We start from the raw sequence: 15,599 nt of genomic DNA, 5'->3' as shown, positions 1-15,599 counted from the left end.
ACTTTTGCACAGTACTGTATATTCTTTCACTTTGCTCAGAGGAATCAAGGAATGAGGAGAAAGGAGGCTTCCACAGCAAAGCATGTAAAACTCTGTAGCCAAATGTGATCTTCAGTATAAATTCATCATCGTTTGAGGAGATTTCGAAGTAGCCATGATTTTAGGATTGTACTCCAGTGAGGTTTTCCAAGCTATCCTGGCGAGTTAGCTTATGTTAGTCATCGAGCTGGTGTTCACAGCGAATGAGCATGAACGGAAATCCTAGGGTGGAATCTTTTATACACTAAAACTAAAGTCACCAATATATTGTTTCACTTTAAAGATGCAGTTTGCAATGTTCACATGTTTGTTTTTTTTTTTTTTTTTTTAAATATTGCTATGAAATAGATCTAACATCCATCCATCCATCCATCTACTTTCCACACTCCGTATCCTATGCCGGGGGGCCTGGAGCCTATCCCAGGGAACTCAGTGCACAAGGTGGGGGACACCCTGGACGGGGTGCCAACCCATCACAGGGCACCAGCACACACATTCACACACCCATTCACACACTACAGACAATTTGGAAATGTCAATCAGCCTACAATGCATGTCTTTGGACTGGGGGAGGAAACCAGAGTACCCACAAGAAACCCTCAAAGCACGGCGAGAACATGCAAACTTCACGCACACAGGGCGAAGGTTGGTTTCAAACCCCCAACCCTGAAGATGCTTTTTTGATGATTTTTTTTTTTTATCCTTATAGGAGCTCCACCCCCGGAAGGAACAACACTGCACACTTATGCTCTTTTCCCCTAAAAAGCAACTCATGAGGCATAGATATACTGTATTTACAGCGGACGAGTAGTCATGGGTTGCCAATGAGAGGAGAATGAAGACTTTACTGAGCAAGGAGCATTAAGGAGCATTACATAATGATTATATAATAACGGAAGATGTTTTTACATACAGATATTGTCCAGACAGAATTGAGAAAAACAATACAACACTAAACTATATGGGAACTAGACTATACCAATTGTGGTCATTACAGTGCTTTATTCGATGCAGAACAAACCTTATGTAACGTAAAATCCCTAGTGCACCAGTGCAACTTACACAACAAAATGACATATATATTGATTTTTTTCCCCAAGCAGACGAATGCGTTATTTCTCTTACAGCTTCACTCCATCCACCTGTCTCTTTTTGTCTCGTCCTTTTATTTCCTCTCTCCCCGTTTCTGCTTTATTTATCTCTCCCCCTCTGTCTGTCTATGACGTTCCCACTCTCTTTTTCCTCTCTGTATGAAATAAAGATGGAGAGAGGCAAAGAAAGACCAAAGCAGGAGAGAGAGAAAGAGGCTATTAATTCAGGCGCTTTTGACATGCTAATCCACTCAGTCTCCCGCTTTTCAGCCGTCCATCGTCTCCCACTTCACACACACACGCGCGCACACACACACACACACGTACACACACACAGAAAAAAAGTGAGACGGATGAGGAGGGGGCAGCAAGGCCGTATGCTTTCTGTATGTCGAGCTTTCAAATGCGTCTGCTGTTATAACTCTCCACAGACTGTTAACGAGTGCTGACAGTAAAGAAATGATTTCTCTGCGCAGAAACGTTAGCCGAGTGTTAGCTCAACGTCACGTCAACGTTTAGGCTGAGATCCACCACTAATGACAGCTGCCGATGAGAGAGGAACAAAAGCAGAGTGCTTTTGAGCTTCAGTAATCTCAGAGTACCGAGAGTACTCCTGGTTAACAGTGTCTCAATAACACACACACACACACACACACACACACACACACACACACACTTCAAAATTTGAGTAAAAATGACACAAGTCAATCTTGTAGCTTACATTTGTACTAAATTTACTTCTTGTATTGGGGTTCCAGTTTTATATACTGACTTTACATTACATTTACATTTATTCCTTTAGCAAATACAAGTAGTGCTATCATACCAGATTATTAATTGAGATCTACAGAAGCAAAGTGCGTAGAGAAGAGGTGTAAGAGCAGGGTGGGGGGTGGGGGAAGTAAGGGGTTAGTTAAATGTTCACGGAAGAGGAGGGTCTTTTGAAGATAGTCTGACTGTTCAGAAGTCAGTCTGAAGGTTTTTTTTTTTTATTTTATAACTGAAACTTTATGACCGGTGATACACACTAACTAAGCAAACATTGTAGCTTGTTATTTTGAGGATATAATGGAAGAAATTTTTATTCATTCTATTTATTTAAGGCTGGTTTTTTCCCCCCGGTCTTTACACATTTTATTAAATAAAAATGATGAAATAAAAATTAAACTATAATATTACAAAAGAAGCAAAGAATTAAATCATTTTATTCCTAACAACAATAAAAAAAAATCCACAATCATTTAAACAAGCAAACAAATAAATAATGTCTATATTATTATTATTATAATTAATAATAATAATATTATTATTGTTGTTATTATTATTATTATTGTTGTTGTTGTTGTGATTAAATATTGCAGTCAACTTTTAAACACCATTAGTGTCACAGACAGAAAAACAAACAATTTTTTTTTGTGATGTTTATTTTGTGAATTGTAAACATTTGGATTTATGAACTCCCAGCCCTCAGATGTCTGTAAATAATTACACAGTGGAGGGGAAAGCTTTCTGTAAAATTAAATGAGTGCTGCTTGTTACAAGGCACCTTTGCAATTCCCAATTACACCTAGAATGTGTCCTGCCAAACAAAACATTTTGCTCAGACATATTCCATACTTGGATTGCTTAAGTGTAGAATATTTATTGTTATTTTGTTTGTTTGTTTGTTTGTTTGTTTGTTTTTCAACCAGAAAAATACTAAAACATAGGTTATTTGAGTGCCATCCAGGCTTTTTCATTTAAGAAGAATTTGTTCGGGTGAGTGTTTACACGTTAAATGAAATATATTAAATATAATTTTATAAAGAAAGCCAAGCAGAGGGCTTAAACAGCTTGAAGCAGGTGGGTCGGTAAAGAGTAACTCTAACCGTGTTCACTTCATTTCTAAGACCAGTGTCAGACCGACCAGACTGTACCCAGAGAAAGTGAGAGACACTGTATCTGCGCTCAGAGAGCTGAACACTAGCAATACAGCTGCAATGAAACTACGGCATCAAGAATATTTTCATCTAACTTTACTAAACAACAGCAAAAAGTATCAAATATATACATTATTTACAGAACATTTATAATCCTATTTCATAAAAAGTCACAAAAACAAACATGTGCGTGTATGTGTGTGTGCATGTGTGTGTGTGTGTGTGTGTGTGTGTGTGTGTGTGTGTGTGTGTGTGTGTGCGTGCGTGTGTGTGTGCGTGTGTGTTTCTAAATCATTCAGGCAAGAAGCACCAGGCCTAGGCTTTCATGCTGAACAAAAAATCTTTTGACTGATAGTAATAATGCATCCAGGAAAACCCTCCTGTCAAAAATAAAAAGTCCCTTAAGCCTGGATGTGGGCTTGTGGGTGGTGCACAAGTTAGCAATTACACAGACTTCAGTTGCTAGCTTTTACCAACTACACACACACACACACACACGAATTCACACTTTCACATGATTTCACACTTCCCCCCCATCCTACATATACAACCACATTTGCGACGCAATTTGTGTAGCTTTTCCTGCTATTTTTTGCAGAAAAGTCCTTGCATTGGAGAACTTGCAATTGCATGAAAATTGCACGGTCTTTCGCTGTGATGTTTGTTGGTAAACGAGACTTTTTTTAGCTGTATTCATGTTCGACGCACGTGAATCAAAGTGGGCTTTGGCTGAATGTGTGTTCTGATGATGTCATATGACAAATCTTGGCCCAAAACTGCAGAAAATCTGCGCTAATTTCAAATAATTGCACGCTCCTCCGAATATTATGGAGTTTGCTTGATTTTGTGTTCATTTCTGCGATCACAAACCCCAAAATCCTGGAGGGACTGACTCTATACGCTTACCATTTTATGTTACGTTTTAAAAGTTTGTAGCCTCAACCTGTAGAACATGAGTCCCCCCTCATCCCAACTCTTCTATATCGTGAAGTGAATTAATGCTACGTTAATGAGACCGTGTTGTGCTTTAATAGTGTAACCATTCATTCATTCATTCATCTTCAGTAAATGCTTTATCCTGGTCAGGGTCACAGTGAATCCAGAGCTTGTCCTAACGCTGGGTGCGAGGAGGAAATACACCTTGGATGGGACATCAGTCTTTCACACATAGGGGCAAGTTGGAGTGGCCAGTTCACCTACTGGCGTGGCGTGGGAGGAAAAATGAGGACCTGAAGGAAACCCATTCAGACACAGAGAGAACATGCAGAACTCTACACTGACAGTAACCCAAGCTCAGAAGTGAACCAGGGACCCTGGAGCGGTGAGGTGGTAAAGCTACCTGTCGCGTCATCGTGCCAGCCTAATAGTATAACCAGTAAGTCGAAAAAAGTAGCAAGAAAGCTGTAAGCACATAAATTGTGATTTGTAATAAAAATGAGAAAAATAGAAGAATTACAAGTGACGTTAAGATCCAGAGTTATAATATGGGAACTGTACTCGTGAAAGTAACGTCATAAACACAGCTTCAGATTGACAAGTCGGACTATAGATTTGCCATTAATAAAATGACAATTTCAGATAGGACAATAACTTCACAGTGCCGTGCAACAAATTAACTGTTGGACCTTCAAAATTAATGAAGAAAGTAACAAAGTTTTAAAGAATTTAAAAAGTTGAAAAAGTCCAAGACTATGGAACATAAAACTGAAATATTCTGGCCCCCCGTCTCTTTATCTTTCCCATGAGAGTGTCTCTATGGTGTCATGTCAAACCCCAGCTGTCAGAATTTTGATGTCTTAATAAATTTTTCCTCTTGCGCTGTCAGCTAAGAAGCCGGAGATGGATGGAGGAGCTGGTGACCTTCAACCTTACGCTCTGCCCCTTTCACACCCCCAAACCCCCTCCATCTTCCAACAAACACCACCCCAAACGTGAGCCTCGGATCTGGCTCAGAGCTGAGTGACCCGCCATCACCTCAGACAGGGAAGGATTAATGGACTTGCATGAACCAAGTCCAAGTTTAAGTTTGGCACTGCAGGTTTAAACCACAAACCCCATTTGCTAAATTACTATCCTGAGATCACTGAAATTACCATATCAGTTATTCTGATGGACATACACACTTCAAAACACACACACACACACACACACACACACACACACACACACACATACCAACATGAACCGACCAAAGGAACATCAAACAGGTCAGGACAACTACACTTGAGAGCTGAGAGGGAATGTAACCTTTAGCCTTTGACCCCTGAGATCAAATGTCAAGGGTGGCTACCGTAACCCTAATAACAGCCATGGAAACCCTGGAGCCTGGAGAAAGTGTGTGTAAATGTGTGTGTGTGTGTGTGTGTGTGTGTGTGTGTTTCACTATGAGTCTAGTTATCTAGTTTTTGAGAGTTAATAATGGAAGCCATATCTTTTGTACGCAAAAAAATGTTATAAAGTTATATAGTGCAAATAGCTACACAGTAAGTTTCAACCCATCATCGAATGTTTTTCATGATCTTAAAGACATTTTGATATTTTTAGAATTTTTCGTTTAAGACAAATATAATTGTGAAGTTGATGTCTATGAAGGAATTTATAGCCAAAACTGATCCGTGAAAATCTGCAAAAAAATGTTTTTTTAAGTAATATATATATATATTAAATCCCAGCCAAACAAGTAGTTTTCTTTTAGAACAAAGCAGCCACAAACATTCAGCATGTGAGACTGTCCAGAAAAGTGCTAGAAAAGCAGCCCAGGTTCTAAGTTTTAAAGTCTTCACTACTAAACTATTTTTTTGTGTGTGTGTCCAAACTATATGTTGAAGTAGGAAAAATATATAATATATCTTATAATTCTTTAGACATTTATGAATGAACAGTGTATCCGGATAACGTCTTGACGTTTATTAAAGAACATATTCTGTAGTTATGATTGAATGATTTCCCACATTATGATGACATTACTTAAAAAAAATAATTAAAGGTTTAAGCTCCTGAGACTTTATATAAGGACATTATAATTTAATATAAGAGGACAGATAAGTTTATAGTGTCATTTGCATTATATTATATTATATTATATTATATTAGCCATGGCCAGTGCATTAATTTAGAACGATGATTAAACTGACTGGACCTACCTGTGCATTATACTGTATGGTTTGAACACACCCCTTCCAGCCAATCAGAACTGAGTATTGAATTCTTGAATCTGATCAGTCACGGAGTGTTGATTATTTTTCTACAACTGTAGCTCTGACAATAGCTCTTGTTACAAATGTACTCATTCTTATACGCCACTGTTTTTTTATATTAACAACTTGTAAGGTGAATGCTCCCCATAAATTTAGTAAAAAAAAAAAATATGTGGAATTGTTGACATTTTGAAGTTGTCTTTTTTAGAAGTCTTCAGTACCAGCACTTCCTGCTCCTTTTTGAAGTTACAGATTTTCCTGTAACAAGACAAGCTGCATTTTTTTTTAAAAATCTTACAAACAAAAGTGTTAACAGGAACTAAATTGTTTGGTTGATGTTCCACAACATTAAACGTAACTATAAATGGCTAAAGGTATGACATAATTCGTTAATAAATAACTAATTGCTAGTGTTTTGGTATTAAAGGAATAAAACACGCTGTTGTAGGAAAACCTTAGCAACACATCACCCCATCATTGATTTATTTATTATAACAGCATTCTTGGTCAGTCTTAACTCCTTACTTTATTGAATTACATTATATAATTTATTATTATTATTATTATTATTATTATTATTTATATTAGTTAATATTATATTGTATTATATAATAGCAGAGAGTTTTGTGAATGCATTGATTTCTAAAACATGGCTGTGTGTGTGAGGATTTGTCAGATTGACAGCAAAATCTTTCCAGCAGAACTAAAAACATTCAGAGCGCTCAAGCTCATCGTTACTTGTCTCTTGTATCATATCGCACTGCGTTCTACATTCTTTCGCTCTTTCCACGTTTCAGTGCGTCTCTATTCAGCGCTTCATGTCATCACAACTCGCCGTGTGCTCTCTTGTTGAGCTGACTGCCGATGATGCCACAGATAACTAATCGACACAAAGGAGATGAAAACACGAACGACTACTAAACAAGCTTTACTCGTTCATATTTCCACTTCAGCACACGCTAACACGCACAGCTCCGCTGCTGCATCCTGCTCGGAGTGTGCGACTGTGTGATATACTGCAGGACACGGCATGCTCACAGCACACTCAAAGTGCTCGGTTAATAAGCGACCACAAAATACTTCAGATCGATACAAACTGAACCTGACAGCTAAATGAAACAAAATAGCCACAGCTTTTAATGATGCATTTAGTGCAGGCCGATACTGCAATAACCATGACAAGAGATTGCTCAGCAAACTGTGCTGCCTCTGTGATATGTGCTGGACAGATGGGTGCGTTAAAGCAATAAAAAAAAGGATGGATGGATAGATAGATCAAGAGGTGATTGTTTGCAAAGATAAATGGATAGAAACGATGGAGGGTTAAAAATGAGTCCACTGAATATATAGAGACACAAAAAGGATGAATATCAGAAAGTCAGAAGCAGAATCTAGAGGAAAAAGAAGATCGATATCTAGAGACAGGAGGGTGCTGAATATTTACAGTAGAGACATGAACATGTTTAACGGGAAGGGAGGGAAGTGGAAGGATGAATGGCAAGAGAGAAAAAAAAGGAATCAATATCTAGAGAGAGGAAAGGGATTTTACTATTTAACTATTTAGAGGAAAAAAAAGATGGCCGAATATCTAGATATATTAGAGAGATGGATATTCTGGATAAACAGGATATCTAATAACAGGAATGATTATTTTGATGTCTAGAATATTCCCATATTATGAATGTGTTATTTTCTCAAGCAAATATAAGAGGTCAATATTCAAAGACAAAAAAAAAAAGGGATACACGGAGAAAATAATGGATCTGAATATCTAGAGAGAGGAAAGACCAACATCAGGATAGGATGAATATCTAGAAGGAAAAAAAGGGAGGAACATCGGAAAGAAATATCTGGAAAGAGGACAAGGTTGGAAATCTCGAGACAAGACAAATACCTAGAGAAAAGAATGGGATGAATATGTGGAGACAGAAAAAGGCTGGAAATCTTGGGACATAAGATAGATGAACATCTGGAAATAGGAAGAAGGATGACTATCTAGAGACAGGACTGTGTTGAATATCTAGAAACAGACGAGAGATTTAATATCAGATCGTTTTACCTTGACACTGGCCAGTGCGCTCCTCGTATCCAGGCTGACACAAGCATGTCCCGATGGGCACCAGCCATTCCCCGTCGGCACCGCAGTACATTTTGGGCTCTTGGCGCTCCTCTGAGTGCTCCACACACGCACCAAGCACTTCCACCAGCGCCGACGCATCTGCACCTGCTACTGTATTAGGGAAGCTCGCCAGGTTCCTGACGACCAGCGGACATCTCTTATAGAACACTCGCACGGAGACAAGCGCCACGCATGCACCCACGTCCTGGAAGGCCAGGTAGAAGCCCCTCTGGCTGAGCGCACCCACAGTGCGCACCTCTGTGTTAAGCTTCATGACACGGTCTCCCACGTCCACCTGTGTGAAGCTCTCGTCTGCCGCCACTGTGTCGATCTTAGCAAAGCGGCGCTCGGGTACACCGTGCTCTTCATCCGAGTCCGACTCCAGGTAGTAGAGGTTGAAGGTCTCCTTGCAGGCACCCGTGGCGCCAGGTAGGCTGTTGCAGTCACGTAACGTGAACTTGATCTCTATGTAGACACGCTGCGCCGGGCCGCGCTCCATCCAGTGCGTGCGCAACCAGTTGTTCTGACTCGACTCCAACACGTTACAAACCTGGTACGTTCGGATCGGGACGTTCTTCTCATCCATGATGCTCACCTCCTCCCACTGTGGATCACACGGACAATGTTTCAGAGAAACTGACATTACCATGGCAAAAAATAGAAATAAAGGAAATACATTAGGAGAGAAGTGGGAGAATTGTAAGAGAGAGGAACACCATTAACGAAATAAAACAACAGTGTTTTAAAAAAAATACTATTTTTTTTTTGGATGTCATTTCATATGTATGGAGTTCATAACTTAAGTAATTAAATATAATCCAAACAATATTTTTCTGAATTCATAACTTCGTCGTCAAGCTTGTTACTACAACTTATATTTCATTAGTCACGCATTGAGTGTGTCCTTTATGCTTTATTTTTTGGGTTTACAGGTGATTGTTTCTTTGTGTATAGTTGTGACAGTTTACAGACACAACTCACTTTTTTCTCTTTTTTTTTTAGTCACACCCCCTCAGCTCTTTACAGATGTCTCATGCCAAACCATGATAGTAGTGAGATATTTTACTCATAACCATGAGTGAGTTCTGGCAACCATTCAAACATGAAAGTTGCATGTTCTGAAAAGTGTCCAGAAAATCCTATAATTGCGAGATAAGTATGAGCATAAATAATCTCAACCAAAGCAAGGATTTGTAAATGCAAACAAGCCTTGACACAACTGCCATCACTCCCATAAGATTAAAAAAAAAATGTTTCATTTACAGACTGTAAGAACAAAAAAGCATGTCATTTATTAGTATTATTTTTAGACTGTTTTAATGTAGTAGTAGTTGTTATAATCTGTGTATTACATGAAATCAATGAACGCTACATTTGGGGCATTTTGGATAGAATTGAATAGATAGAAAAGTCTCACAAATTCATTTCCATGATTTAGACCAATTATAGATAGCCTGTAAACAACATTAAGGGGTGACGCACAACCATATTATAACTGTATAACAGGAAGTAGGTCATTTAACGTTAGTCCATTATGTCATTATCCTATTTTTAACAACTGCTTGATTTTTCAATGAATTATTTTTCTTAATGTTAAATACAAATGAAATCCGAAGATAGTAACAGACCTTTCTGAAAGCACAATTTACACTCAATGGATCTGCAGCATCTGCTTTTCTTCTAATATGTAAATTATACAGCTCTCTGCCATGCATACACACTGTAGTGTTTGTCTAGAATTATGAGACGAGAATATCTTCTCTACAAGGATTTCTATGGCACTTCATAAGTGTGTGACTCAGCAGTAGGTGAAACAGGCTTCAGAGAAACACCGTGGCCTATTAGGGCGTGCACTTTTTTTTTTTAACGGGGTCATTTATTTAAATTAATAAAAACAATCTTGCAGATCAGCACGGTTACTGTAAAAAAAAAAAAAAAAAAGATAAAAAAAAATAATAAGATGACTGACAGGAGGTTAGATTGAAATTGTGAAAAGCAATGCAAGATTTACAAACATTTCAAGCACTACACCCAATCTCCTCAACAAAAGGCAACATATAAAAGAGGAAATATGAACTACGTGCATTGATATGTTACTGGTTCATCATGATGCCTGGCTTGTTTTATTCAGCTCTGGAAGTGAACTGAGCATGCTGTGAGCATTCTGGCAGGTCGCAGGTGTTCATGCAGTCTGATCAATCAGGCTTTTCCATGGTGAGCCCATATGTATTACCATAATCACTGTTACCAACAAATTATATTTACAATCATGATATCTCTCAAAACAATCACAAACCTAATTATATTTTTGAATTGTGCAGCCCTGTAATTCCCTATTTACCTAGTTTACCCTTAATAAAATCATTAAAAGCTAATTGTGTACACACACATTTGTTTATTGGTCTGTTGTTTATGATTTTGTTGGTTGGTTGACTGATTTATTTTTTAGTTGGGTGGATGATCAAATGGTTATTTTGTTTGTTGGTTGGTTAAGTGCATAGTTTGTTTGTTGTTTGGTTGAAAGGTTATTTTGTTAGTTAGGTGAATGGTTATTTTCTTTGTTGGTTGGTTGAATATTTATTTTGTTAACTGGTTGGTTGACTGGTTGTTTTGCTGGACTATTGGTTGTTATGTTTCTTGTTTGGTTGACTAGTAATTTTGTTGTTGGTTGGTTAAACGGTTCTGTTGTTGTTTGTTGGATGCGTGGTCATCTGTTTATTTTAATTGTCAGTTGGTCAACTGATTTATTTGTTGGTCGGTTGACTAGTTAATTTGTTTGTTGATTGGTCAAATGGTTCTTTTGCTTGTTAGATGAGTCGTTTACTATTTATTTTATTTCTTGGTTGATTGAATAATTATTTTGTTAGTTGGCTGGTTAAGCGGATATTTTGTTTCTTGTTTGGTTGACTGATTATTGTGTTTGTTATTTAAGTGAATGGTTATTTTATTTGTTGACTGGTTGACTGGTTATTTTGTAGGTTGATTGGTTGTTATGTTTTATGTTTGGTTGACTAGTAATTTTGTTTGTTAGTTGGATAAACGGTTCTGTTGTTGTTTGTTGGATGCGTGGTCATCTGTTTATTTTATTTGTCGGTTGGTCAACTGATTTATTGGGTGGTTGGTTGCCGAGTTAATTTGTTTGTTGCTTGGTCAAATGGTTCTTTTGTTTGTTGGATGGTTTTGACGACTGATTATTTTGATGGTTGGTTGGTCGGTTGATTGGATATTTTATCTGTTGGTTGGTCAACAGAATATTTTGTTGGTTTGTTGGTCGGTTGATTGGTTATTTTGTTTCTCGGTTGGTTGACTAGTTATTTTGTTTGTTGACTGGTTACTTGATTCAAAGTGTGTTATGTTGCTTGTTTGGTTATTTCACTGCTTATCCATGGTAGATTATTTGTTATTTCTGAGCACTGTGGCGGTCACTGTTTTATACTCTGGTTTTCTATTCATAAAGCTCCTGAAAACTATCAGCAGTCATGTGTCCAGACTGAAATTGTTCTACAATAAATAATCTCCTCAATTATTCACAAAATCAGATTGCAAATTGAGCAATGAAGAGACAATAGCTGTGAAACCAATCTGGTCTCTAGTGTAAGGGAGTAATTCAATGTGCGCAGCTCTCTCCTGTCCTGTGTGCACTGAGGGCCAATGAAGCGAGTTACTGATAAGTGCCCCTGTCCAGAGATAGCAGACCAGGAGGAGAAAGAAGCTAATTGGCCGTATTTAGAGCTGAATGCCCTCCCACCATCGCTGCCAAAGAGCTGTCAGTCACACAGGTGATCACAGAGCACAGCCAATGAAGCATTTCCAAAAGAACTGGATCACATGTCCATGGCTAGTAGTGGTATTAATGGCAACAGAGGTTAACTTATTGTGGTTTATTTTAACCTTGAGTCTGAGCTCTCTTCTTTGGAGAAAGGCTATTTCTCAGGAGAATATTTGGCACAGACGCCAACCATTTCTGTCAATCTGAAGGCTCAGGAAGAAGGTATGCATGAATAGTGGGCATGAAAGCAGCAGGACTGAGGGAGCATACTCTATCAGACAGAACCCAGTGACCTACAAGATCTGAAGCCCCGTTCTTTCAGAGACACACACGGAACCGCTCACAGTTTCAGTGTTGCCAAGTTTCCCCTTTTTTGGAAGTTGAGGGATAAAGTTTCCCAACAAAGGCCATTTCTGTCTCCTTGCACTATTTAGGAAACCTGATGCTTGTCGCAGTAACCTAGCTATCTGAATTCCCATCAGACAAAGAGAGCGAGAGAGAGAGGAAGAGAGAGAACTGGTTCTTTAATACTCACCCCTCCTTCCGTCGGACTCGCCACCCATGCCAGTTCTCCCTGCACGGATCTCGAATCCAGCAATGTAACTGAGATATGAAAGTAAAAAAAAAAAAACACTTAAAAGAGAGAATACAGGAAGAAACGTACCTGTGAATTTGTTCTGTCACATTAACCACTCTGCATTACAGGAAGGAGCCTGAGGTTACAGAAAGAACAACCCAGAATTGATCTGTTTCATGTGTACGGGAAACCCGAGGCTATGGTGACAGGGATATTGCTGAGGTCCGAATTTAAAACAAAACAAAACAAAAATTTCTGAAGGGCAGTTTTTCTCCACTAGGTGTGTGGTATGACATTTTTATAATATATTAAGCAGTAATTAATAAATCATGCTAAAAATAAAAACAACAGCAAGTCCTGCGATGAGGATTAATTATGTTTTTCAAACTTTTCTTGCAACACTCAGCCAGTGAACTATTGGATTTCATTTACTGACAAAGGTGCTTGTGACAATGCCTTCAAATCCATCCAAAATAACGGGAACAGTATTTATGTGTGTGCCCTGAAGATCATTTTGTTAAAGTAAGAGAAACATATTCTCTACAAAACCTGGCAGAGGAAAAAAAGAAATCATTTTGAAAGAAAACTATTCAGCAAGAAAGGACAGATTATATCATCTGGCATTTTTAGGAAAAAACAAACAACCCCCCCCCCCCCCCCTCCCCCCAAAAAAAAACAAGAAAAAAAAAAAAACTAAACGCTACATTGAAACAGTGTGTTTATTTATTTATTTATTTATTTTATTAAGACCATGTTAGGCTATTCATTAGGTGCACTAAACTCATGCCAACTGCAGATATGACATTAACCAGTGCAGCAATTCTACAAAAGTGTCATTATAAAACAGATCAAATAATATTTATATACGATAAAAATACATAATGACATATTATTTATTTTTTATGCACGGTTATTTCAGGGTTGATGAAAGCTCTGGTTTATAGTGAATTTATTGGACTGATACAGTTTTATACTCTCAGCAGTGTTTATTTTTTGATCCAGCTGAAGATGCAGGAGTTAAGTGAACACTGCAGGTGTTAACTCTGTGTAACAGTCACTTGTTTACCTTCGTTTGGAGGATAAATCCGCTGCAGGGTGCTGATACCCGCGGAAATCCCAAATAAAAGTGTAGCGATGGAGTAAATAATCCCGGCCATGTGCAACACTCTTCTGGTCCAGTTTCTTTCTTTCTTTCTTTCTCACTCTGTGTATTTCTTTCTTTCTTTTGTCTGTTCTGTGTATATCTCTGACACGCTCTCGCTGTGTGTGTGTATAAATACGCGTGCGTTATAAATATATCCGTATCTGTGTTATCGCTCTAGTCCCTGTCTGTAACACTGCACTGAGCCGAGCGCGCGAGGACACACAGCTACGCTCCGAGCGCTGAGGGGGCGTGGTTATGTCTGGTGACGCGACTGCCAATCAAAATCAGGTCTTTAACGTTCATTAATTTAACCATTATCTCCAAATGTATTATTTTTTTCAAATAGACCTTGCCTCGACAATAAGCATCTTTAGATTGACGAAGAAGAAAAGCCTAATAATGTTGTTTATTTATTTGTTTGTTTGTTTGTTTGTTTGTTTGTTTATGTAAATTATAAATTGTTATAAATCTTTGTCATGCTTATTTCCGGTTTTGCTACTTCGAACTTCTTTGTCCATCCATCCATCTTCTATACCGCTTATCCTTCCTTCAGGGTCACGGGGAACCTGGAGCCTATCCCAGGGAGCATTGGGCACAAGGCGGGGTACACCCTGGACAGGGTGCCAGTCCATCGCAGAGCACAATCACACACACATTCACACACCCATTCATACACTACGGACACTTTAGACATGCCAATCAGCCTACCATGCATGTCTTTGTACTGGGGGAGGAAACTCCCGCAGCACGGGGAGAACATGCAAACTCCGCACACACAGGGCCACGGTGGGAATCGAACCCTCGACCCTGGAGGTGTGAGGCGAACGTGCTAGTTAGTTAGATAGTTAGTGTTAACTATTAATAAAAAATATACATAATATTATTCAGAATATTATTTAGCATAATATTTTTAGACTGTGCATTGATGAATTCATGACATAATCAAATTCAAGCACTACTGCACCATGTAATTTATTGAGTGAAATGTGTTTATTTACAGGGAAAAGCAGCCAGACACAATGATTAACATTATGTTTGTACTCATTCATCAGAGATGAAAATCATTCAGTATATATATCAAAGCCTTGCTATATGCTTCTAACTTAATTATCATTATGTAAGCTATGGGGGGAGAGGCGGAGAGAATGACAGTGAAAGATGAGAAACAGAGGTATAGGGGGAAAGGAACAAGACAGAGAGAAGGGAGAGATAGACATTTTTATGAAAAGTATTATTATTATTATTATTATTATTATTATTATTATTATTATTATTATTATTATATTGTTGTTGTTGTTATTATTATAAATAACAGACTGATATAGATACTGTGTATATAAATGTTTGAGTAATAACTCTGCTGATGCACATAAATGATGTAATGTCTCCCTCTAGCGGTCAGTGCCTTCAATCTCTTGTGTGCCTGGTTTTACGCTGACATGTAGTAGTAGTAGAAGTAGCAGTAGTAGTAGTAGTAGGAGTAGTAGTAATAATAATAATAATAATAATAATAATAATAATAATAATAATAATAATAATAATAATAATAATAATTTCAAATCCTATAAATATTAAAATAATAGTAAATAAATTCATGGAATAAAGTGATTTCCTATAAGAAAGGTTCAAAGAGACACAGTTGCTCAATGCGTGCGCACACACACACACACACACACACACACACACACACACACACACACACACATATAGATAGAGAGAGAGAGAGAGAGAGAGAGAGAGAGAG

General features: G+C 38.1%; 1 protein-coding gene across 2 annotated transcripts in view; it reads right to left on the bottom strand.

Annotated features, from left to right (window-relative positions):
- Nucleotides 1–14,065, bottom strand: part of LOC108277575 (ephrin type-A receptor 4) — a 55,720-nt gene extending 41,655 nt beyond the window's left edge. For both annotated transcript variants that reach the window (XR_008398216.1, XM_053687306.1), the window contains exons 1-3: nt 13,778–14,065; nt 12,670–12,737; nt 8,306–8,969 (exon numbers count right to left, since the gene is read on the bottom strand). Coding sequence is in view for 1 of the 2 variants with exons in the window: in XM_053687306.1 (XP_053543281.1) it covers nt 8,306–8,969; nt 12,670–12,737; nt 13,778–13,868 (823 nt within the window). In the remaining variant the exon portion in view is untranslated. The remainder of the gene's footprint in view (nt 1–8,305; nt 8,970–12,669; nt 12,738–13,777) is intronic.
- Between the last annotated feature and the right edge of the window lie 1,534 nt (nt 14,066–15,599).

The sequence above is a fragment of the Ictalurus punctatus genome, chromosome 17, assembly GCF_001660625.3.
Source record: "Ictalurus punctatus breed USDA103 chromosome 17, Coco_2.0, whole genome shotgun sequence".
Classification (NCBI taxonomy): domain Eukaryota; kingdom Metazoa; phylum Chordata; class Actinopteri; order Siluriformes; family Ictaluridae; genus Ictalurus; species Ictalurus punctatus.
This window is presented reverse-complemented; position numbering and strand designations above follow the sequence as displayed.